Source organism: Vespula vulgaris, chromosome 1, assembly GCF_905475345.1.
Source record: "Vespula vulgaris chromosome 1, iyVesVulg1.1, whole genome shotgun sequence".
Classification (NCBI taxonomy): domain Eukaryota; kingdom Metazoa; phylum Arthropoda; class Insecta; order Hymenoptera; family Vespidae; genus Vespula; species Vespula vulgaris.
Genome location: NC_066586.1, coordinates 4666838 through 4693313, shown reverse-complemented (window position 1 = coordinate 4693313; position 26476 = coordinate 4666838). Strand labels below are relative to the sequence as shown.

Sequence of the window (26476 nt, the reverse complement as noted above, 5' to 3'; positions counted from 1 at the left end):
ACCCGTTGGTACATACAACCGACCATCCATGAAAGAAGAGACGGTACGATCTAGAGACTCTCGATGCGCAGAGAAAGGATGTCTCGCTTCGTCTCGCCGTCTCGATTGCTTCTCACCGTGAAACTTCGATTTGTCATTCGAGGAAGCACGCATCGATTTATGTAAGAGCCAACCGACCATCGTGTAAGCTCGATCGATTACGAGTGCATACTGTATCTATATTTATTGACTTTTCAATTTGTCAAGACAATTATCCCTATAAATAAATCCGAATAAAAAATCCAAATAAAGAAAGAAAGAAAGAAGAAAAGAAGTATAATTTATTAATTATGATTATATTTATTCATTTCTTTATTATTAACAGAGTTTAAGCAATCGTTATATAATTTTTCATTCCGAATATTGAATTAGATCAATTAGATTGAATGAGAGAATAATTAAATATCAAACACGAAGTGTCTTTTATATGTCATTAAAATGCATATCATTTTTCGCGAAGGAACTTCTACACGTGGAATACTTAGTCATTGCAACTCATCGCTTGACAACTCGCTCGAGACATTATCGTATTATATGCACATTCTCGGTAACGGTTCGTATTATGCAGCTCGAAACTTCTCCAACGTATTATACGAAGAGATTATAATCGAGTCGACGCTTTGTATCTCTAAATGTATTGCGCGTACGCTCCTCGTTGAATTATACGATCTACGGAATCGTTAATGTTAAAGTCGCTCGAGGATCGTGCATAAGAATCTATAAAGCAAAGTAGAACCTGCAATATAATTTCGACGGGCGAGGTATACCGCTTAATTTAACACCAAGGTAATTCTTATCGACTTGAGGAATGATGACGTACTGCTTGAATTTTTTATCACACTAATTTCAAACTAGAGGATAAGGTCGGGTCAGAACTCCCCTATCGTATCAAAGAGAACACGCGTGTTATCCTCAATATTTAAGATCTCGTTATTGTGTGTTTCGTAATATACATTAACGTAATACGACGCAAATACATAAATATAAGAAATGCATATATTACTTTCGAGAGTCTATCTTATCTGATTATCATAAATGATGTTTGTAAAATGATAATGCGTAAGTTATGAACGTAAATCGATCTCAAACTCAAAAAATGATTTTCAAAAGAAAGAAAGGAGAAAAAACTACGATGGATTTTCTTTATTTTTAGGTTTCTGTGTCCCGTGCATTTAAGTCTCCGTCACGTCGTCGCTGAATTCTCGACGATCGATTCGAACAATTCTAACTCTGGATGGATGCATCCTCGTTGATACGTAGTAATCCACGATGGATCATATTGTTCAAGAGAAAATACGAACTCGGTGGGTACTGTCTCGGCAAAAACGCAGACGAAGTATACAGACTGATAATAAGTCGTAGCCGAAATGACTTTTTCGAACAAAGCTCCCGACGGGACACGAACGGCTTTTTAATCTTCGACCTTTTCCACGAGTTCGTATTCGCGACCCTGAAACATTGTCTGCTGTCAAATAAAAAAAGAAAGATCGAAGGTTTTTCAATATCGAACATTACGGAATAGTGATGAAGGCACAAACTCGATAAATTGAATATGATCAACCTGGCACGAATTCTTCCTTTTTTTATTCTCTTTTTTCCCTCTCTTATAATTTTTTTTTTTATTACTATTTAGCAAATTTTTCTTGTTCAATAGTTTTATTTTTCAACGATGAAATTTCGTAAGAGTTAATCAATTTCGTAATAAAAAGCTTTCACGAATACGTGTTGGCGCATTGAGATAATTTTGTGTAAATCTAGAGCGTCCATTAATTGCTCGGATAACATTTACGCGAACGTAATACCGAAAAATCCGTAGATTATTATACACGAACGTATATTTGATAAATGATTTAATAGAATTAAGGAAATTCTCTTTCGCTTTAAATTAAACGTTGAAAAAGATGAAACGCGTAAGGATAGTTTATTTTTTTTTTATTCGATGTAGCACATATGTACAACCAGGTATAGTATAGCCATGTAACTACGACTTTATTGATCTCAGTCGGTCCGTCTCGTGTACGATTCCAACGCTTTTCAAGCAATGACATTGCCGATGAATAAAGTAAACTGCTTTCGATGTATACGCCACGCAATTAGCCTCTTATCGGTAAACGAAACTACGTGATACGATTTGTAGCAAAAGCCGTTCCGAAAAAAAAAAAAAAAAGACAAAAAAGAAAACACGTGTATTCCCAGAAGCAATACAATCAAGTAAATTGCATTCATATTCTGAACGGCTCTAACATTTATCTTTTAATATCTTTACGTGCCAACATTTTTCATTTTAAAGTAATAATTACTAAACTAGACGAGACTAGTTTTAACGTTTCGACAAAATTTTTTTCTCGATCGATCAAAAATTCTCATCACTCTACAACTCTAACAACTCTTCTATCTTCTATCCTTACGTATAATAACCGCTAAAAGTTTTACGTTTCTTCTAAGGGAACGTTATCAAGAAGTTTTCTAATTTCTTTCTACTTTTTTGTTTTTACTAACTTCATTACGATTCAACGAAGTTAACAATATCCGAGTATCGCTAAGTGATTGTCCTTCGGAAAGTAGACTACGAGACTAGAAAAAGATAACTCGAAAGAAGAAAGAAAAGTTTATTAAAAATTGTTAACGGAGAATACATTACTCGACATTAGTACCGTTTAACAGAAAAATTTCAAAGTTTCGTCGTGTACTAACAGCCGGAAAAGATGTTTCAAAGTAGAAATTAGGAAAGAAAAAGAAGAAGATAAAGAAAGAAAAGAGAAAGAAGAAGAAGTGGAAGAAGTTAAAGCGATGAGAAGAGAAACGATTCCACTGTCGACCTTGCGGATCGTTTCAGTATGGGAGTCCTCCTCACCTTTTTTACCTCTTTTTCATTTCTCTCTTTCTTCATCCTATCCTTCGTCCTTCTCTAACTCGTGTTCACACAACACGCGTTCGACTCCTATCTACCTCTGAGAAGAAACTTGCTGAACCGGCGTCTCCTTCGGAACTCGTCTACATACCGTCTACGTATGCGTAATTCTGTGTATGTATGCGTACACACGTGTGTACACGCGTATACGCATAAGTATAAGTATGTATTTGGTATATCCTACATACCAACATTTATAAACGCAGTCTCGCGTGAACACGGAATGTCTCGACAGAAAACGCGCGCATGTCGAACAAACGGAAAGCGTATCGGCTTACTAATCGCTGTCCGTCCTTTGCGATAAACGATCTCTGAGCCACTGTTGATAATAAAGACATCACCCGTGGTGATATGAGTCGTCCAAACCTTCCGATCGATTTACGCGTTTCCGGACTCAAACTTCTCTCCTTTTTCTTTCTCGAAACAGTATTGTACAAGGTTTACACGTAAATCTGCCATTCCTACCGATTTATAGCCTTCTACGTCACTATCGTATCGATCCGGAAAAGATTAATGACGCATTCTAGATGAACGCGCGTGTATATGTCTTCGTTCGCACGTGTGAGTATGTATTTGCGTGAAAGAAACGGATTCTGCACGCGTCTTGACTGAGCTACTGATTTACACCGATTCCAGACCATGCCTGACTCTTTCCATGACAGACAAAAAACTCTACCAACGTCTGGAGATCGTCATCGTTGATGATCGAACTACGGTGCCTGCATAAACCGACTTTCATAGTCTGCTTTGAAATTATCTCGAATGTTACGCGATGGATCTCTTCGTGATCGAAGAACCGTTCGACTTATAACACACTGTAATTTCTTCTCGTTCTTTTATTTATTATAATTTAATACGTTTACAATACGGTATACCAATGTTTCTTCCAATGTAATTTACGTCTCTTACGTACGAGTTCTTACCGTGAAACGCTTAACTCAAATGTGTGTGAATCACAAAACGAAAATGTGAGTCATGTTTCTTGGTTGAAAATGAATTGAAGAACGAATAAGAAATGAATTTTGAATAAAACTGAAAAACGTCTAGTGAATATAGATTTCCATTTGTTCTCTCTCTCTCTCTCTCTTTCTTTCTGGCAAGAACGATGCGTTGGTCCAAGAGTCAAATGTATCTTCAACGACGCATGTAAACGAGTCACCGATAAAAATATCTACGGTATATAGGGCAGTGCGTAAAGGTCTTCTTCTCTTCTTCTTGAAACGGAACCTGCCGAGTAAATATCGCTTTTGAGGTTAGCTTATCGAAAGCTCAGGGCGGTTTCCGCCACCGTCATATCTTGCTTCCATAGAAAAAAATAACGAAGTACTTTCAGCGTCCTTTCAAGCGTGTCCCTTTTTGCAAATTTCAGAATACCTAATTTCTCACTCTGCTTTAGTATAGAAAAGCATAAACATTAATACATGGGGAATGAGGTCGAAGTGCTTTTTAAGTAATTAATTTCCGATCTTAAATCGATCGTCGAGATAATGCATCGATGGTATCGCCCATATCGAAGGGTCGAAAGCCAAAATAAGGTATATGATCGAGATGCTTCTCCTTTATAATACAATATTACGAAACAGAAATATGAAGGCAAACTCAGAAGAGAAATAAAATTTTTAGCGGATATCACAAGTTTCCGAACGTTTCTGTATTCTCCGATAGTTTACCGAAATGTCGATAACATTTGACATCGTAGCAATCGATAAGACTAAGTTATTTCTTCTGTCTGACACGAAACTCGTTCTACTGCGATCTTAAGAAATAAAAAAGAGATAAAAAAAAAGGAAAGAAAGAAAGAAATCTTATTCCATCGCGAGGGCGTATCATTTCGTAATTTCTCCATTTTCTATGGCGTAACTTTCGATACTAGACGACTATCTTCGTCCAAGGTTTAAGATTCACATTTCGAGTGTCCGTATTCATTATTTTCTTCGACGCGATAACGTTACATCAGTTTTAAAAAGAAATTTCATTCAGGCTCAGCGTGAGCGAGAATACACCCATACGATATGAGATGAGATGAATTATGCTCGAATAATAAACAGTTCGTTACATAAAGCCCACTTCATATCGCGAATAACGTGTTGTCATCAATATGGACGAACTTATATGTGATTCTAACGCGCATCGATCGGTTTAATTACTTTGAAATCGTATTCGTTTGTTTGCCAATAATGGGAACGTACCTTGCGGAAAATTAATATTCACGACAAATTTTCACGAGGTATTATTTATCAAACAAAATGCTTTATTAAAATTAATCATTTTACGATTGCTTAAAATCGACAATAGAAAAATGAAAAATTCAAGAAAGAATCGGTCAGAGATATTATATTTTTGACTTGAGAAAAATGCATATATAATTTCATGCTAAATTATTACTTGGCAAGTTACGTCAAGAGTCGTTTGAAAGAAAATTGACTTCGAAGTAAACCGACTCATCTGACCGAACCGTTGTCCACTTAACGCGTATGTATGTTGGAGACGAAGATTGTAGGAGAACGCAAACGTACCGTAACGGAGTACAATTTGAATCTGCGTAAATGGAAGAAGGGTTCGAGACGAAAAGTTTCATTAAACGCAAGGGTTCGTTCAAAGGACCATAGACTGTCCAAATATTTTTCGAATGATATCCATGGTCGAAGGACTCCACCCACGTCGCTTGCGCATTTAATTATTAATCACGGCTACCGCATTAATGAGTCACCCACCAACCAACCGTATTCTACTCGCTGAAGAACACTTGTCTTACGATATTTTCTCCGGTTATAAATTAGCATATATTTAAAAGTATTATAAGTTAAGAAAATATCACCACCCACTGTTTCAAAATCTTTAACGACATTAAAGTTTCGTCGAGCTAAATCTTCTTGTTTATTATGTAGGCAGTATGTGCGTATGTGTATCTGTATATTTGTTTGTACAGACCAAGACGAATAACATCGTGATTATTCCCGTTATCGACAAAGCGACGCAAATTTCATATTTATCTCGGATAATTAACTTCAACCGAAGTTATATATGACAAAACAAAATAAGATAATAACGATACGTCATATTCTTTCTTAAGAAATAATTCCAGTTAATTTGACAAAATTATATTAATCATAATAAATTTGATATAGGAGAAAAGTAATTACTTTGTAAACCCTTTCTGAAGTGAGTCATCCGAAACGAAAGAAAATGAAATCGTTCTGTTAACAACGTAATTAATTAGAGTGATCTAATTACTTGGATATACTTATCCTGTATGTAATATACAAAATGGTTACGCTGCTTTTCTTCGGTCCGTGGTCGATGACTTTACTACGAAGATTAACGTTAGAAAGTAGAACAGAAAAGAGGTCAACAACAAAATGTAATATGCGTCGTCCACCTTTTAATAGCGTTGTAATAGATAATAAGAACGATCGAAGAAGAAGATCGTCTTCGAACTAGCCGACGATGCGATAACGTTCGCATAATCACGAAATCCTTGGCCTACTGTATACACGGTCGTCAATAGTGTCGGATGTTTAGCGTAGTTTATCGACACTATCGTTACCATTAACACCGCTAACATACCCTCACCAGGCGAGATTAGAAATGCAATGAGCGACCTACGCCATCATAATACGCGTACATCCTCATTAAGCAGACTATGCATCTCCGTCCCTCTCTCTCTCTCTCTCTCTCTCTCTCTCTCTCTCTCTCTCTCTCTCTTTCTCTCCCGCTTATCTAATACACTTTTTTTTATAACATTCTATTAATTCGACTTTGTTCGCCCCCGTTACTTGCGACTCGCCAAGTTGCGAACATCGCGGCTCACTCTTCTGTATAATGCAAAATCATGCCTCGTTCTCATTCCAGCCGTAGATCCATTCGTTCAGCCATCTGATCCGATTATCGAACGCGTCGATTCCGCTGTTACACGATTTAATTTGCATTTCCACTGGAATTAAGCTTTACGACAGGTATCCCGTTATGTTAAGGAATTAACGAAAAAAAAAAGAAAGAAAAAAGATTTAAAAAAAAATAAAGAAGAATTATCTGTGACACGTATATCTACACATTTTACATTGAATATATATATATATATATATATATATATATATGTATGTATTTTATTCGTATCCTATGATGAAACTTCTCCACTTTAAAACTACGCTAATTTATATAATATTTCAGAGAGAAGAGACAAATTTTTTATTGCTCGTCAGTGTTCCAGATAGTTAGAAGGGCGACGAAAGAGAAAAAATTTCTTGTCATGAAACTAGGCGACGCTGTGGCAATCGCCTTCGGCGTTCCTCGCACCCTTCCCTCCTTCTTTTCGTCATCACCTATTATTCCTCGCGGCTACGTCGAGTTCTTACATTTTTTTCCTTTTGATCCTGTTCAAAAGCACAAAATCGTCGTTAGAAAGAGGCGCACGTCCATCATCAAAAAGGCTTTGATCAGAAGATTTGACAAATAATTTATCTCGGTTCTTTGATCGTCTCCAATGCAAACGGCTTCGTAAAAAGCAGGGAATTCATAAAAGAAAAAATGTGAAAAGGAAAATCAGACGGAAACTAGGTTTCGACGATCGTTCGTTGTGATTCCGATTAATGAGATTCAAAGCGATTTCAACGCGAGAGAAAGACATCTTTCTTCGACATGATCGATGTCGATGTATAATGAGAGAATAGGAGAGAGAAAACGTGGCAAGCAAGAGGCAAAAGGAAAGCCAAGACCTGTGGTAATGTGGTAATCGAGAAGCATTTGAGAAGATTTCCACTAATCGTCTCACGTCATTTTGCCACACTTCTCTGTGAACTCGCAACAATTGTAAGCGACGTATAAATGACTCGTAGAAATCTAGTTAACAATGAACAATGCTCCAACAATGTTCCGCTAGGCGGTTTATTCGATTCATCCAAGTTTCGTTCCGTTTTGCGTTTAATTTTTCGAATATTATCAAGCACTTGCTTCGTTTATTTTTTTTCCGCGGGAGATAGAAAAAAAAAAGAAGAGGGAGAGAGAAAGAGAGAAAAAGAAGAAAAAAGTCGAGATAAATATTGAGAGGAAAAATAGGATGGTTTTTTTGAATCGTCGAAGAGAGAAAATTTTTAATTCCCCGTAGCTGTGGCTTTATCAAAGCAACGTACCTCGAGACTTTTCGAATCGAGGTAACTTCGTGCAGAAACGTAGAAAGGGAAAGCCGTTGGAAACGGTTCGTGGACGAGAGAGCAAAGGGCGAACGAGGGTGGAGAGAACCCTCTCCTCTGATCTCCTTCACGACCCTTCGCTTCCTCGAGTTTTCAACGGCAACGGCCGCAGTAGCAGCAGCGGTAGTAGTAGCCTCGGGTACCAGCGACAGGTACTTCGTTCGTGTGGAGAACGGCACTTCGTGTACACTCTAAAGCCCTGGCGCCAAGCCCGTAACACGCTACAAAGGGAGAGAAAAATCCGCCTGTCAGCTTCTTTTTTCCAAGAACCCCAAAAACTCACCCTCTCTCGCGAACCAATTTACGCGGATACGCGAGTACTTCTTTGATAACGACGTACGCGGGATTAAAATACATTACGAAAACTTACGTATCTATTCACGCACTTTACGAAAAATAAGTGAGATCAAATCTGGAACTTTGTTATTATTCGAAAGGATTGCTTTTCATTGTTGTCTTACAAATTATCGCACATCGCGTTAGATTTAATTCGTCATCTTTTATCGTTGCATTATTTATAACGATTCTGATATTACGGAAAAATTTTTTAATATTTACTTTCAACCGCTTTTAAATAATACGCAAGATAATATATATATTAGAAACGTTAAATCTTCCTATTGAATCGAAGAACGATAGAAAAAGAATCCACGGAGTCGTAACAAGAGCGCTTTACCCGTTCGGAATGGAAAATCTTTAATTCCGCTGGAAAAGAACGTACGCGAGAGAAGAGCGGATAGAAAATCGGAACAGACTGGTTTACGAATGGGCCTCGAGCTGGAAAACGTCCAATAAGCCTCTTAACATCTACAACGGGCACGATGCGTGGGATAGTTCTCATGGTATTATTATTCCTCCTGCAGCACCCCCAGTTTTCGAGTCTACCATTTACGCAGGCATTCCATAGCGGTGCATCGATAAGCGTTTGCATATATTGCCTATATGCCATCTGCTATACACACACATACACGTAGAAACTCGCACATATTTACACATTGACAAAATTCCAATTCATTCCGCACGTGGCGTAAAACTACGGAATCCTCCCCTCTTTCCTCTTGACGGTTAAGAAAGAACATAAACAAACGATAAACTCTTTCCTACGGAAATGAGATTTTCCTGCGAAAGTAAAAGCGTATCCATTCTTATACTATACGGTATCTTTCACATTGATATCTACTGTTAAAAGGGTCACTGTGTTATTCTTTTCTTTTCACTAAAAGACCAATGGAAGAAAAATAATGAATTAAAGATAAAAAATCGAAAGCCAAGGGATATTATTTTTGATTATAATATTATACGTCCTTAATGTATCATTTGAGAAACGATGAATAAAACGTCGTTTCCGTTTACCCATCTGTCGATTACACGGCATGGTTACGGCATGAAAATGGGGAGGTCGAAAAGGTCCCGTGTGTTATTTTCTCTTGGAATCACTGTCCTTGAATAAGGAGGTCTCAATTAAGTAATTCCATACGCTCGTTACAAGGGCATGAGAAAGTCTCGCACGATGATAATACTTACGTAAAGCTATATCGCTTATAAAGTTATTAAATAAACAACCAAAAAAAAAAAAGAAAGGAAAAAATAAAACGATGACTGGAGATTATGGATATCGAATTTTCATGTTCAATTAAATTAAGAAATTGATTATGCCGAATGAAATTATTGTTCTTAACGATAATACGATAAAAAGAAATTGTTCGAGACAAAGAAAAATTATTGGATTCGCCAAGAAATCGATGAAAACTGATGAAATATGAGTTAAAGTATACGACCAAGTATATCTACATATACATATATATATATCGTACATGTACATACGTTCGAATAATCGATATCACGTCTGGATAATCGACGTTCGCGAGCAAAAGCTTAGCGTCTCGCGTTTCGAGCATGTCTACATGTATACATACATACATACGTACCTACATACTTTCGATCGTGTGCGTTTGTCTCAGCCACGTTCGTTCACATAGCAGGGCTCGGTCACTGCCATATGGTGGATTCTATGGCTTCTGTGCAGAGAAAAAAAAACGAATCCTATGCCTTTCATTCGGGGGTGGAAGGGAGATGAGAGCGACGGAATCGTGTACTCAAATTATTTTACTCGTGTCAAAAACGTCTGGCTAAAGAAATGAGATATTACTGTATTATTCGAATGAAAAAGTAAAAATCGTCGATCGAGACCATCTTTAAATTAATCTCTAGAGTTTCTATAATCTCTTTTACAAAAGAATATTTCGTTTGGACGAAGAAACGAATCGAAACGAATAGTCGATAGGAAAATATTTGACTTTCGAACATCGTCGTGACTTCCTCGCTCGATTAGTCATCGTGTGTAAGCGTTTGTACGCGTGCATCATCCATACAATGCACAGAATGTCGCCCATACACCTCCTTGCAATTTTTTCCCTTTTCTTTTTTTCTTTCCGTTGTCGTCGTACCGCTCAGGATTTCTTAATCGTTTTGTGTTATTCAACTTCGTGTGAACGATCCGATCGAAGTTTTAACGCAATCGGAAAAAGGAAATCTTTACTGTATCGCTCACAAAACGATCGTCGTGTTAAATAATGCAGCTAACTAAAGCTTTACTTTTGTCATTCATTTTGGCAATGGTATAATTGTTTGAAAGTAATTATCGCTTTCTCTCATGTAATTCAAAGAAACACGTTACAATCGTGACGGCACTCGCTTCATGACGATCTACGGTGCCCCGATTTCTATATACGTTTCTCCTTCGAATCAAATTTTCATTTCAAATTGAAACGAAGCCTATGTAATTATTAAAACAATTATACGGATCGCATTATAAGACGTTTCGTTAATTTCATTTTCCATTTTACTCTACTTATTCTTCGAATTTCTTGTTCTTTTTCTTTTTCTTTTTTCCTCCGAAAATTCCCGGCGCAATATGAAACTCCCTTAATACTAAACTTTTTACTCTTATTCCTAGAATTTTCTTATTCGTCTCTGAAGAAGCTGCAACTTCATGTAATAAACTAAATTGCATTTCCTATATCTCTTATCCATTTCATATTTTCGCAGTCGTTATATACGTACTTTCTATATCGATACTTTATCGAAACAAGCACTAATATTTACACATACACATACGTATAAAATATAGAAAAAGACACAAATAAAACAAGTACTCTTCCGTTAATCAAAGATCTCTCTGGACCTCTTCGAAAAAATTTCTCTCTTAAATGATCTTCGTAGTAAAGAACACAAAGTCGACGATTTCTTTTCTACTTCGAAAAACGAAAAGAAAAGATAAAAAAAGAAAAAGAAAATAAATAAAAGCGAGTAGTCAGAACATAGGCACTCGTATGGTCAGTGAACCCCTCTAACAAATCGATAGTGGTGGCTTTAATAAGAGCACGCGAAGTCGGGAGGAGAACACGCGAGAGAATCACCTGCCTCACGATCGAATTCCACGCTTCGCCACCTGGCACCGTTGGAAATTTAATCGTCTTTTACGTATATACTATGTTTGCACGTACGTGCGGCTAGAAATCCTAGCAACGAAGGACAATCAATTAATCTGACGTTTCAATTAAATAATAACGAGCTGGAGCGAAAAAAAAATACAAGAACGAAAAAAAGTCAAGAAAAAAAAAGATTAAAAGTTGGCGATCGATATTGTTTGAGCACCTAAAACAATCGACTTTTACGATATAAAGATTCATACCCGTCGACGAGATTACAATACTTTGTCCTCGAAGGGCGTTCTCTTTGATTGAATCGAATCGAATCGAATCGAATCGAATCGAATCGTATCGTATCGCATCACATCCCATGGATACCGACATTTCGTAATTACATGGAGTAGCTTTCTCGTTGCTATTCTTCTCAAGCATTGTCTCCTTTGGAGAATTTCATTCGCGATATGACACTTGTGCATCGGAAGAACTGCATCGATAATATTCGTACTGGCGTTCAAGAGAAACAATATTTCGACTGTCGAGAGGATCGGAGGAAACAGAAAGGTGTTGGGAGGGTGAAGGACGTTATTATGTTCGGAGCGTGATAATGCATATGCTCGAACGGTGAATGATACATACAAGAAATACACGTGAGTATATAATTCCGTCGACGAAATTTTCTAATGATAAATATGTGTATATGTGCGTGCCTATATACATATATCTATACGTATAAGCGTACACGAAATAGAAGGTATCAGCATGGCACCGTCCTCGTCGAAGTGTGTGCTCCTACATATTCAGACGATCGCTTCCGGTTCCTTCTGTCACGAGGAAGAAGAAGAAGAGGACATGCTTTGATGAAACGCACACATTATGCCTTTCCCCTCGACCAAGTACGATAAAAGAGAGTGGAATGTCTCCTCTACGTGCACGCACGTAACACTCATAACTTTTTACAATGACACCTAGCTGACATTCGTTTGTGATGGAATGTAATCATTCAACTCTCTGTGCGGAACGTTCCACTTTGGTTACAGAAAGAAAAAGAAAGGAGAAACAAAAAAACACATTTAAAAAAATAAAAAAAAAAAAAGAAACAAAATCAAAGATAATTGGAGACAATAAAGTCGGTGCATCGCTGCACCGTACTTCAAAGGGCTCCATTGAAATTCGGTACCCTCGAGCGAAGGACTCGATTTATTCATTCCCCAACGTTTCCCGCGCGCGGTTTGCGTGGGATGTTCCTGGCTCGTCGTTTACTCGATATTATTTTCAATCTCGCTCGACGGAAATTGACGGTTCTTCGCTGTAAAATTCTTTCGCTTGTGTACGATCTTTTCGAGCGAACACTGGACAAGATGCTCAAGCGTCTTCCCAATCTGATCCTTTTCCCCTAGCAGGATATGGCTAGGAATTAGGAAATTGGCGTGAAATTGCACGAAAATTGTGTCTCCGGATCACGAATATGATTATACGAAACCGCATGAGAAAATCTTCAAATGTGTGTGTGTGTGTGTGTCTATATATATATATATATATATATATATATATATATATATATATTTGATGAAAAACATACGAACCGCAAAATTCTAACCGCTTAAATCTCCTGTAATTTCGCGTGCAAAGAGAAGCCGTTACACTCGAGAACGAATATCGGTGCATGGTATCGTTGATGATAAAATTATATAATGTAAAGTAGAACGAGAGATAGGCTTTAATATCGGTCAGTAAGAGGATATTCGTTAAGTTCATCGAAGTAGGCTTTAGGAAGCCTCTACGGCATAATCTATCAAGGGACTTTAGAAAATAACGGAAACCTTGCTTATCTTCTTAATCAAATAAATAGGGGTCAAGTTTCCTCGCTTACTCTATCGGTTCATTTATTTCTTCGTTGAAAACAATTTACACTTGAAAGTAACCTCTATAATTGCTCTCCTACACTTTTTTTCTCTTTATTAGATTAAAAAATTTTTACAACGATACAACGTACATCCATTCGTTCGTCGGATTCGTTTTCTTTTTTTTTTCTGTTCTCTTTATGTCATTGAAAATAAAAAAGAATATTTATATCTCTGGATCAGTCAGAACTAGACAGCTTCGATAAAATAAAAGGAATTATAAAATATAAACGATAACTCGAATATTCTGTAAATTCGAACAGTTAACGATGCGTAGTGATATCGTCACGAAGGTGAAAGTACTTTTCCTGAAAATGTGAAAGAGAAGAGCGTGTCCGGATCGTCCAGTTATAAACTCGTGACTTCCATTCTCGTGTATCTCGAATCGTGTTTCATTGCTCGAACCGATTGAACGGCTCAGCGTTCGAGAAATGGCATATAACGGGGCAAAAGTGCATTCGTAGAACTAAGACCGCGCACGGACGAGTTGCACGCAGCCAAGTTGTACGCTTTCCGTTAGACATTATTATCCACAACACCTGTCTTAACGTTCCCCGTACCTTCTTTATCCTCCTTACTATCTCTATGCATCCATTCTCCTTCTCAACGAGCACCTTATTCGTACCCTAACCAACTGTGTTACACCTGCACCTTAAGTGTGCTCTCCCTCGAAAATGACCGTTGCCCTTTTCACGTGGGGGAAGAAAAAAAAAGAAAAAAAAAAAATCTTAGAGTTCTCCTCCTGGACATAATCAAAGGATGTGAAAGCGACTAATTTGAAAAACATTCATTACTCTGTATACTAGACTTTCTTATTTAAACGCTAATCTCCAACTTTTTATTCATATTCTCGCGACGAAATTTTTCACTCGAAAACACTTGTTAACACGAATATGTATGAGATTATCATCGATAGCTCGACCTTCCATATTAGAGTCCATAATAAATCACATACAAGATGCAAAGAGGAGTTAACATCGTCAAAATGACACAATTTTAAAAGGAGGAAAGATTTTCACGAAGAAGTCTCTTTACGAAATTCTTTAACGGTTAATTATGCAAGAAAGCCCTAGAAACGTATGGATAAAGTGAATCTGTATATTCAGGTCATCCGATTGAACGTACGAAAACAAAGAGGTAACCATCGATTGTTATCGTTTTTTTCGTCTTCGAAAGACAACGATCGAAAGAATTGTGAGTGTAGAGATTCGTAGATATGTACGTATATATATATATATAGTGTTTCGCGTAACAGTCGCTACGATTTTTCAAGTACTTCCGATAATGTGATTGAAAAAAAAATGCTTTAAAGAAGGAATTGTCAGTGTTCGATCGTCAACAAATTACAAAAATAAAAATTGTAAAAATACTATTTTATCGATAAAAGCTCGAGTTCACGTTATTAGTCTTTTTTTTAAATGACACTATTCAACTTTTTTTATAAGATATATTGCAAATGACATTCAAAGAAATTCAATGACGTAAAACAAATTTATGCAATAATTTGTTAAGAAAATCATATTTAACGTAATAAAGAATCCTCATGAATGCGAACGATCCATACCGTTGGCTGGAATTCATTTATCCGAGGTTATTCCCATTAGATTTTGTTTATGGTGTGCTTATACAATCAATTATTTTATTTTGTATAGATATATGTATATGTAAACGTATGTATACGCAGAGAAAGTCGTAAATTGTTCTTCATAAAAACTCATTGAAATGCAACCACAAAAACCAATTTATTTCCGGTAGACCATCTTAATCGTGATACACGGCATTGATATATCTAAGTGTACGTTTATTTCGAGCTCGTATATCCTTTTGTATATACGTTTCTAACTGTCTCTACATTTCATGAATGCACGTATAGAAATGTGCATAGAATTGAAAAAAAAAAAAAAGAAGCGAAAGAAAACTCTCGCGCGTCGATGAACTAATCGATTCAATTGAAATGACTTTTGCTTCTTTTCACGTCAAACTTTTCGCTTTCTCTCTAATATGATTCACTTAAATAAGACATAAGCAGATACAGTTGTATATGAAATTATAAAAGTAAAGAAAAACGACGTCTTATATAAAAGGCATTCTTCCGCTCGTTAAAGTAATTAAAAGCATTAAGTACCTACTTAAAATTATCATTCTCTCTAAATCCTCTCAGCTTTCAACAAATACTTTTTATCGATCCTCGGCTAGACTCTTAATGGATTTTAACCATCAAACTTTTGTATCTCCTTTTACACTCTATTTTTCTCGCGATTTAATATTCTCAGGTAGAAGTTTTTTTATTAGCAGAAACATGAATCTTCTACGAAATATATAGAAACATCCGGTTGAAAGTTTACGGAATAATAAACGATATTAATAATTTTGGTTATTGAAAAAGAGCGAATTACTTGCAATTTGTTTTCTTTCAAAACTGTTTCTTAGAGATCAAAGATCATTCAATGGTACAAAGAAAAATCTGAAAAGTATTTTTAGTTCTGTGATTAGGATCGATATTAGATTCGCTCTCTCTCTCTCTTTCTCTCTCTCTCAATCTCTCTCTTGCTTCCACGAATATTCAGACTTTCTTTCCTAATCCTCGGATAAGGATTTCGACACGCAAAGGGCCTCGCAATCTCGAGCATTTCTTCTTCGAGAGAGGAAGTTCTCGTTGCCGGTCCTACGGACGTTGCACCGTCCCTATCGATCGTTCGAGCATGAAGTCTCCGGAGAGATCGAGTCTCGGTTCTTCGTCTCGCACATGTCGTCTTCTTCTTCTTCCTTTCGCGATTTTGTTGGGTGAAAAAAAGGAAACAAAAAAGAAAAAAAGTCCTCAGTATTTCCGATCCTCAAGCAGAATATAATCCAACGAGTTTTGCCTGATCTAATTAAAGAAGCATTTACAAGATCACTCCTTCCAATATTACTATCCGAAACTATAAATAGATCTTCGTAATACATCGTAATTTATCTGGAATATCTGATGATTGAATCTCATAATTCGTAAAAATATACTGATCGAAAAACAATTAGACAATCATTGACTGATGGAATTATCGAGAAACCAAAAAAAAAATAAATAAATAAAAATAGATATCCAGCGAACGTTACAATTCCATTTTTCTATTTTCAAATGTTCGAAATAGAATTTTGTGCTTTATTGTATATTGATTGATACGTTCATAATTACTTACATATATAGCTTTAACATAGTTAACTCGTTTCGTAGTCGGTGACGTTAGTAGACTGCATTATAGTTACTACGACGAACGAACTCTCGGCAAATTTCAAGGGGATGTTGACCCCCCGTAGACGATCCCTTCCCCTCTTTCCTTCCTTCCTTCCTTATGAGAGATCGTACGCACGCACGTTGGCAGGGAGGAAACCCCGAATAGGAGGAATGGAGTGGCAACGACAATCGATCTAATCGTCGTTGTTTGCACGAGGCGAGTCAACGGTGTCTCTATTCCGTGAGCGAGTGGGCGCTCCATATGCAGACTGCAAAGCATAGACCATACATGGACGCGTACTCGAGAGACTGCAGTAGCAACAGCAACAGCAGTAGATTCGAAAAGCCGACATGGCGACGAAACGCCCTTACGATTCTTTCTCTCTCTTTCTCTTTCTCTTTCTCTCTCTCTCTCTCTCTCTCTCTCTCTCTCTCTCTCTCTCTGTCTCTGTCTGTCTCTCTGTCTCTCTTGCCGTTTTGTTGTTTTCGTCTCCGGACCGACGAATCGCGAACGAGAGGAACGCCAGACGGCATTGTCACTCTTTTACTCTTCTCTTCCTCTACATCGTGTCGCCCTTTCTCTTTCTTTTATTTTTTTCTTTCTATCTCCTTTCCTCTTTCATAGTAGGTACATTACGTAAATGAGGATAGCCCTTGGCTATTGTATTCGATCCGCGCGACTCACAGCTCAACCCGCTTCTGATCGACGCCCCGAGAAAGCGTTTCTTTTTCTCTGTTTTCTCTCTCTCTCTCTCTCTTTCTCTTTCTTTCTTTTTCTCTCTCTTTATCTTGAGCACATGCGGAGAACGACGTTCTTCGCGCTTGACTCGTCGTAAACTGTAGGTTTTGTCTTCGAATTTCGAAAGTTCCATTCGAAAAGAAAACAAACGCAGCTTGTATGTATAGGTATTTATGTACATTTGCACGACTTTATGCTTTGTAAACTCGGTAATTAAACATGGCCCCCGTGCTTTTAATTATATCATCGCAACGCGAATTCTAAGGAACTTGCACGGAATCACCGACATTCATTTTCTCCCTTTCTTTTTCTCTCTTTTTTGTATGCGATTTCCTTTCTTTTCTGCGGCAGAGAAAAAACCTACCAACCGAACCAGATGCGATTCAGGCAACGATCTTGGCTGGACTTTGCGACCAAGTTGATTCTCCGCGAACGATGTGAGGATGAAAGAGAGAGAGAAAGAGAGGGAAGAAACTTTAGTAAACTCGATGCGGTCGTCGAGCGTTACGACGACCAAGAAGCCGACGTCGACGTTTACGTCGACGTCGACGTCGACGTCAATGTTACTTCTCACACGGTCATAACATTTCATTGGAAAGATGCGTTCTACTTTTCTGAAACAAGGCACACCGCCATAGTTCGTTCTACTTCGAAGACTCTTTTGGGTCGGCCACGAGGAAAGACGTGTGCGATGTGGAACGAGAACGAACGTATTATGCAGTGGGTATTTTGAGTAAGCGGTCATAACGAACGTCGGCTCTACGTCTCGTTAGAAAGTCAACGGATTAATTCAAGTTCCGTTGTAGTATATAAAGTTCTACGATGTAAAAAAAAAAAAGATGTTCACACATTAAGGAAAAATAACGTATATAATAATAACTTGATTTATGAGTAATAATGATAACGTGCTAATGATTGTAACGTTCGAAAGAAAATTGTTTTTAACGTTATTCTTACGAAATAAGAAGATGAAGAAAGAAAGAACGCAAAATCACGAGGACGTTTACGAAACTCATTCTCTCATTACAAAGTTAATAACACCGCGATCATAATGCGTAATATGTCCCTTGCTTAAAGAAAAATCTAATCGTGAATCTCTCGCGAAAATACCGACGATTTCCAATTTCCATCCATAGTTTCCTATATCATGGTAGCGCCGCGTGAAGCGTGAAACGGCAATGAATCAACGACTAATCATTCCTGTCCACCATCGACCGACCGATTTAACCGGATTCGGTAATACGTTACATCACGCGTCGCGTTGTTCGATGCATCCCGCTCGCATTACATACAGATGCATGTATGTATAGAAACACGTTAAATAGACTCGGACGAATATATATGTATCTACATATATACATACATATATACATATATATATATATATATATATATATATATATATATATAAATTTTACATTGCGACAGCTGGACACCTGCCTCATAGTCGAGAAGGCGTTTCAACCTACTCTAGCTTAGTCTCATCCCACCGTAGTCTTTTTCTTTCTCCCACTTTCTTACTTATTCCTTTCTTACTCCCTACGCTACCTTGTTCAACTTCACCTTATGTCACGCTATACTACATGCTATACTACGCGCGAGTGCACGAAAGTAAAGGACAACTTTCTCCCGACTCGGTAGATTCGTTTTACTCCTACCTCGTCCTACGATCGATCGACTCAAGAAAGAAAACCATTCGCATCCGCTTATAACTTTAGAAAGACTTTTCGATTCTCTCCGAGAGAAAAGCTTTGCTCGACACGTTCTTACGATAAATCTGTCTCTCAAAACTTATACTTTCTTTTCACTCTTATTATCGAATTAGATTCGCGACGACTGGATCTTTCGTCGCAATCTAAAATTTATCGATTAATTAATTGATCGAATATTATTTTCAACGAGGTTCTTTCAAACGACATATATATGTATCGTGTCAATATAACGAAAGATATATTAATTTGTAATATAGATAACATGAAAAGCGATTGATATACTTGGGCGGAGCTATCCAGTTTTCGTTAAACGAACTAACGAGTTTGTGAATATTTTCTGCATAAATAATGATGCATATACGTATATTCAAGGACATACTCGTCTATGTAATTACTTTATAATCATACACACACACTTCGAAAGAAATGTTGATAAACATCTTTACATTCTAGATTTTTTTTTTACATAGATACTTATATTTAGATACATGACCGAATATAACGCAAAACAGCACAAAAATAACATGAAAATACCCTTCCTTTAACCTGTAAACAAACGGATGAAAGATCTAATAAATAAATCAATCGTTTCAAGCTATGAATGAACGTAACGACGACGTGAACTCAATACGACGACTCAATCCATATTAAAATCATATGATCTACATACGTATAAACCGATGATAATAAAACTTTTTAACGAAAAATAAATCACTGGAAATATTAAACAAAATTTTATACTGCCTCACACTCTATTCTTAATACGTTTAAATCGCACAAATGAATTATTTTTCTCGATAATAAAAGCATTTACCTTATTTTACATTTTTAATAACAACGTGTTTGTCATTATGGGTTAAAATAATTTTTATATAATTCAAAATCAAACGTATTCAAATATATCTACATATTTGACGATGATCGGAAACGACTTTAAGTTACAACATTTTCATAATCACCGGTGCATACAACGTATGCCGTACGTGTTATGAATCAAATTCATAATTCGTCCGGTCGATCGATCATCAACGAACGATGTATCCCTCCTCTTCCTTCATCTCCTCCTTCCTGGTCGAGCAGTGAGTTCGCGGAAACTGGTTTAACACGATGCTGCGATCTCGCGAGAGGAGATGCTAGGAATCCGAAACTCGTGGCTTCCTCGAGAGAGTCAACGTACCTGGCCCCCTTCGCTCCGGGCCGTAGCCTTTTAACGACGACCGACGGCGACGTTCTACCTCGATCTCCTCCTCCTCCTCCTCCTCCTTTTCCTCTTTCTCCTTTTTCTCCTTCTTCATCTCCTTCTTCACCTCCTTCTTTACCTCCTTCTTTACCTCCAACCCCTCCTCTTCTTTCTTCGTCTTCTTCTTACGTCGCGATCGGGTACTTTTTTTTCAAGCCTCGCACACGAAACAGGTATTTTCAGCATACCCAAAGAGAAAGAGAGAGAGAAAGAGAGAGAGAGAGGGGAGAGAAAGAGAGAGAGTCAAACGTATTTGTAAATGGCGGCGAGAATGGAAGCGAGACTATAAAAGTAACGAGATTGTACTATCAACGAGAGTAAAGAACACCAAGAGCGAAAGGAACACGTTTCTCTTCTTTCAAACCTATCTTTCTCGGTCTGTTGAAAAATGATATCACTTTGAGATTGTTATATGTATATACAGGATGGGAACAAATGTTTCTAAATGATTTTAAAAATCGATCACTCTTTTTCGACATTTTTTAGATCGATCTTTCTTTGCCTTTTATTTTTCTTTTTCTTTTTTTATTCTATCAGATCGTAAACAATTTTTTAAGCCAAATAGTTTTACGATATGAAGGGGAAAAAATTTGTCAAGATTTCTGAGCTTGTAGTTTTACAATTTGGGAAAAAGATTCGTCTGGAAAATGTTCGGAAAGGGTGTAATTGATTTCTATAATCACTTAGGAATTTTTTGATGCATCCTTTACAGTACTCCTGTTTTAATATTTCGGAAATTAATATCGAATATCTCTTTGATAGACGTGTTACCATTACACTGTATTTTTTTTTTTCCCCTGAAAATATTGTCTAATAAACGTCGATTATTTCGATAGCTGGTATAACGGAAAATCTTTTTTAAACGGACTCGTATAATTCAACGAAAACTCTGTGATATTGTTTTTGATGTTGAGAATACGATAATATAAAATTCATGTAAAATTTCAAAAATGTCTGCTATCGATCTCCTTAAGGATAACTGTTTAACTTCCCAATGAGAAGGTACAGTGCGATTACGATACTTGTTTGGTATATCTGCAAATCCATATTGGGATACGATCGCCAAAGTCGATCTCGTTCTTTCACCGTTACGCTTCGCATACGGGGATGAAATATCGATTAACAACTAACTACGAAAGAATGCAACGCGAGTTGTAAGTACATAACTGACTCTCTTTGAAAGATTCCTGTTAGTTTTCTGAAAATGGACAAGATTTTTCTACGCTCGCGTAATACGTTTTTTTCATTATTACTCGTAACTCTATATGATACTGATATTCCAGGAAAAACTAAATGCTCGTTTACAAATTCAAAAATTACATACGAACACGCCTTATGAGATGGAAAAATGATACTACTTCGTATTACAGGCATCGTACGCGATACGTATTTAATCAAAAAAATGTAGTAAGAATGATATTCGCGAAAATTATGCTAGTAATATGTAAGAATTATTTAAACGATGATATATAATGTTAATGATCACAAGATAAATTCGAATCGTACGAAGATTTTTAGGTTAACCTATGTTACGATCGAGTGAGACTTGATGTACTTTTGATATGAATATATATATCGATACATAACCTGTATTTCTATATAAATATTTCTATATAAATCTGTACATATATATATATACACATATAACATACAACAAAACATAACGAAATTCTAATGTAAGCAAATTTAATGTTTTTACGCCAAAAATTCCTTAACTATTTGAAGTAAATCATTAACATATATCGTATATACATAACGTACGTCGGTATACACGGTGATGTATATTATATTCATAAAATCCTTTTCTTGAATATACCTTTCAAAAACGATTTATTACTCATGTGCTATGTTTCAACGAGATAACTTTTATAAAATGAATTGTCGTAAAGTTCGAATAGTATTTTCGTTGATATCGTTCTTCCATTCGAACGATTTTTCATCTCTAAATTATCATCATTCGTTTTCATTTATATTGTATCAATTTCGTGTTGTATACACTATATATATATATATATATTTATCGCGAATAAATTACCGATCATTAACACCATTATTTATTAGCATAAAGATCCACGCTATGATTAGGTAAGAACTAGCGAAATCGAACGTTTATCTTATCGACAAGCTAAATAAAGATGATCGTTTATAAAAAAGTAGCCGTATGAGAGGCCATACGCACGAGAACCGTTACCACCAACCAGACGGCCGGCGATTTCCAAACGTTTGGTACGTTATTTCATTGCACATCTTACACTCGATCTTTTCTCACGAAACCGAAATCATTTTAACATTGACCTCACAAAAAACTTTATAATCAACAACAACGATCTTTCGACTTTCGCAAAGCAAATTTATTACTTCGAAACTTCTATAACCTTCAACCATGAATCTCCGACCTTGAGTTCTCCAGATTTCGTCGATGACTCATCGAGAATATTTCGATGCTATTTTCAATGTATATTTTCTAAATATATGTTCGAATATAAAAACTTATAAGAAACAATTTGATCTCTTCGGGACGAAGGACGACGTAGTTTCGTATATTTGCGCAGGCGTAATCCTTAAATTTTCAAAGTGCATAGAATAAGAATCATAATCGATTTACTCACCATTTAAACGAACATCCTTCTTCTATCGGGTGATAATATCCACGTGCTGAAACACTGAACACAGTTATATACACTAGAAACCGCGTGCACCAACGAGGAGAGAAAGAGAGAGAGAAAGAGAGAGAAAAAGAGAGAGAGAAAGATAGAAACACACGCGCACTTCACAACGAATTCGAGCGAGCACCGCGGGAAGAAGCGATTTTTCGATCAAATTCGTAAAACGATATTGTCGTGATGCAACGAACACTATCGAAAAACCGTAGTGTAGATGGATAAAACGGACGATATAAAAAAAATACTCGTACGGAAGTGAAAAAACGCGGCTCGACGAAGGAAACACTTTCGTCTACGATCGCTTCGTATGGCCGGCTGTGGCTCGACTCGTTCTGCCTTCGGTACGACGCCTCGATCCTTGCCGTGCGTCCCCACTCCCCTCTACTACCTGGTCCCACTCTCTATCCCCCACCCTTCTCCCTCTCCAAGTACTACTAACTTCTACTTCCAGTTTACGCTTCCGATTCGTTCGGTCATTTTCGTATCTCTTCGGATCGAGCTCGGTATCGCGCCGAGACGGACCGCACGTCTATCTTCTGATTCGTCGGTTTCTAAGAAGAGTCATACGGGAATATTTCTTTCTTTTGTTTTTCTTGTTTTTTTTTTTGTACGGCAAAGCAAATATTTCAGGACGTCTTAAACTTCTTAAGGTAATTATGAAAAGTAAAATAAACAATATTTAGAACGAGAAAGTAAATCGTCTCAAAAGTATCATTAAATTGATCGGATCCTCTTTCTCTCTGGTCATTTTCAAAAAATGTCTCTCATTGTCACGTGATCACGATTTTTATCGCATACAATTCTCGTAACGCGTATCCGTCGAAAGGTGGCACTAATTAAACTGTTGATAAGTAAAATTTGGGTATCGAAATAAGATAGAAACGTAGAGAAAATGCAAATGTTTATTCGATTTTCTATCAAGTATTTTTTTTATTTTTGCTATCACCATTTTCAACGTTCGCTTCTTTTCTTAATTCATATATCTAAAAAAATTAAATATAGTTAATTATTTGTATTAATGGAAAATATAGCTGAACTATTTACGATCATACGTACTTGTATATAAGCTTCAGTCAAGGTTATCATTTGTGGCAATATTTGGGTTACATGTAAATCTTGTAACTCATACCATTGACCAGTAGCTCTATGTAAAATATGAACTCTATATGTTCCTTGTCCTGGTTCACCATCATGCACTATATTGGCCACAAGATCATATGTTGTATAAGGATGTTTAGCCTTAACCTCTGGAGTTAAAATATCACCAAAGTCCACATTTCTACCAAAAAATATTTATGGTTTAAGATATTATTATAAAGATATCTATATAAATTTAAAAGAAAAATCGAACGATCAACTTACTTAACTGGGAAGTTTACTATAGTTGGATTTTTTTCAACAAAGAATGTATTCTTAGTAAATCTCTGTAAATAATACATATAAATTCATCAAATTGTATTCAACATCTCCTATATTCTTTTAAATAATTGTCGTTATTCAATATATACTCACTTTTATATAAAGAATAAGATAAGGTGGAAGTTCTGTAATTTCAAATCTTTTCATAAAGTTTTCTTTGTACGTTTTATATTCTTTCTCTGCCACAGCATTGAATTTATTTAATAGAGTATACAAATTTACCTTAATAAAAAATAAAATGGACAAGTTAAGTATACTTAATAAACAAATATAAATATAAATACAAATAATATTAGATTAATACATACTTGTGGAATAATATTTTCAGTAAATTGATCTTTAAAAAGAGGTGGTGGTGGTAAATCACAGGTTAAATAAAGAAATGGACTTTGTGTAACAGTTTCTCCATATTCAACTGTATGTAATAATTCGCTTCTTTGGCTTTCTTCTAATTCAAGAGGAGGAATTTTTCGAGTATATATCCTCATGTGTCCCAAAAACGTTTTATAAACGATACTGGAATCACGCTTTTTTGTACCATTTAACGCCAAATGCAAAGCATTCAAAAACCAAGATAGGAAGTCTACCGGATCTCCTAAATATTTTATACGTATTAGAAGAATAATATTTATATATAATATTTCAAAAAAATTTTTACTCATTGTTTAGTCCTTTACTATCACACCTTGCTCAGTAAATTGAAATCTCTTTTTACTCCATAATACCACAGCCTGTAACATTTCATGAGGGCTCACATGTGCTTTAAAATTGCGTGGATTCCATAATTTCCTCATCAATTCACCAAATCTTTGAACTAACAAATAAGAGGAGTCTCCTGGTGGCCTTTTCACATACGCGTAATTAGTCTCTCTTAAAAAGAAATCTCTCAATGGAGTAACATGAGATAATGCCTACAAAAAAATGATAGTGAACGATACTCTAATCATACATCATAAATATGAAATAATCTTTTGAAATTATTCACCTGTAAAATAACATTGCAATAATCATTTGCTTTTATATTATTCATGCCTACTATACCAGGAGAATACATTGAACCGTCAATAGCTCTAGACAACTTATCGCTTTTATCTAATAAAGCAATCTGTGATTTATCAAATGTTGGATTTAATACATATTTGATATCATCTAAAGATGAATCTGAAAAAGTAATGGCATATTCTTGTTAGAAATTATTATATTAAAGCAAATATGACATTGCAGATTGGTACTAACCTACTATTTCATAATTATCTGGTAAGCAATAAAATTTTAATGTATGTAAATTTAAAAATACATGATGACTTTCTGCTACACTATGAGTATAAGCATGTGTATTGGTTCCTCTGCCTTGGAAATATTTTCCACAAACCAAGCAGGCATATACATTGATTCGGGACAATGAAACAGAACATAATTTTTCGAAATCAAAGTCTAAAAATTGACGATTAATTGTATCTAAGTATGGACATAGCCGTGGTGCTTCCATTCGAGTCACTTTAGCATTTTCTGAAATAAAAATAATATAGTTTCTAGGAAATAACATGATTTCATAACCTCACCAAATATAAACAAATAACTTTGCCGTTGGTATTCCCGACATCACGTATTTATTAATCCTTAGTAAAATTAAGGAATACAATGTTTACTAAACTCACTTTCTTTTTCATTATCGAATTGCGTATCGTTATTGTCTAATTTACGTTTCTTTTGATTGCTTTGTTGGTTTGACGCCATTTTTACTGTGCATCGAACAATGCGACAAACTATTAACCTTAAATATGAGTAAAACTAAAGTACGTTTCATTCTCAAAAATCTATTCACAATTATTCAAAAACATATTCGTTGAAAAACACGTATTTGAAAAAATAATTGTAAATATAATATCATGAAATACGATTTGTTTATTTAATTTACATATTTTTATAACATTTTCAATTATTTCCGGCGAACGTGGCGCCTGGCGTATACATCAAGATTAATTATACTCATCACAATCGTATTTATACGCAAAGTA

At 36.1% G+C, this 26476-nt stretch overlaps 2 protein-coding genes across 4 annotated transcripts in view; both read right to left on the bottom strand.

Annotated features, from left to right (window-relative positions):
- LOC127071423 (rap guanine nucleotide exchange factor 2-like) overlaps nt 1–23380 on the bottom strand; it is a 115972-nt gene extending 92592 nt beyond the window's left edge. Inside the window, exon 1 of one of the 2 annotated variants that reach the window (XM_051010757.1) lies at nt 22986–23380. The gene's annotated coding sequence lies outside the window, so the exon portion shown is untranslated. The remainder of the gene's footprint in view (nt 1–22985) is intronic. The other variant, XM_051010742.1, reaches the window with a different exon arrangement.
- Nucleotides 23381–23923: 543 nt separating this feature from the next.
- On the bottom strand, nt 23924–26418 carry LOC127071522 (U4/U6.U5 tri-snRNP-associated protein 2). 2 transcript variants are annotated; one of them, XM_051010870.1, is made up of 9 exons: nt 26117–26418; nt 25695–25967; nt 25444–25619; nt 25144–25369; nt 24767–25053; nt 24552–24680; nt 24402–24463; nt 24096–24318; nt 23924–24022 (listed from the first exon to the last, which is right to left on the bottom strand). In XM_051010870.1, the coding sequence occupies exons 1-9, from the start codon at nt 26193–26195 to the stop codon at nt 23957–23959; spliced, it is 1521 nt and encodes a 506-aa protein (XP_050866827.1). In that variant the 5' UTR covers nt 26196–26418; the 3' UTR covers nt 23924–23956. The 2 variants fall into 2 exon arrangements, with proteins under 2 accessions (XP_050866827.1, XP_050866837.1); XM_051010880.1 differs by having other exon boundaries at nt 26021–26417.
- Between the last annotated feature and the right edge of the window lie 58 nt (nt 26419–26476).

Excerpts from the sequence above, each read along its gene's own strand:
- LOC127071522 (XM_051010870.1), bottom strand. The coding sequence starts at position 26,195 with ATGGCGTCAAACCAACAAAGCAATCAAAAGAAACGTAAATTAGACAAT. Across the intron at positions 25,968-26,116 it reads ATTCGATAATGAAAAAGAAA|AAAATGCTAAAGTGACTCGA; the intron begins GTGAGTTTAGTA and ends TTTTTATTTCAG. Across the intron at positions 25,370-25,443 it reads ATTGCAATGTTATTTTACAG|GCATTATCTCATGTTACTCC; the intron begins GTGAATAATTTC and ends ATTTTTTTGTAG.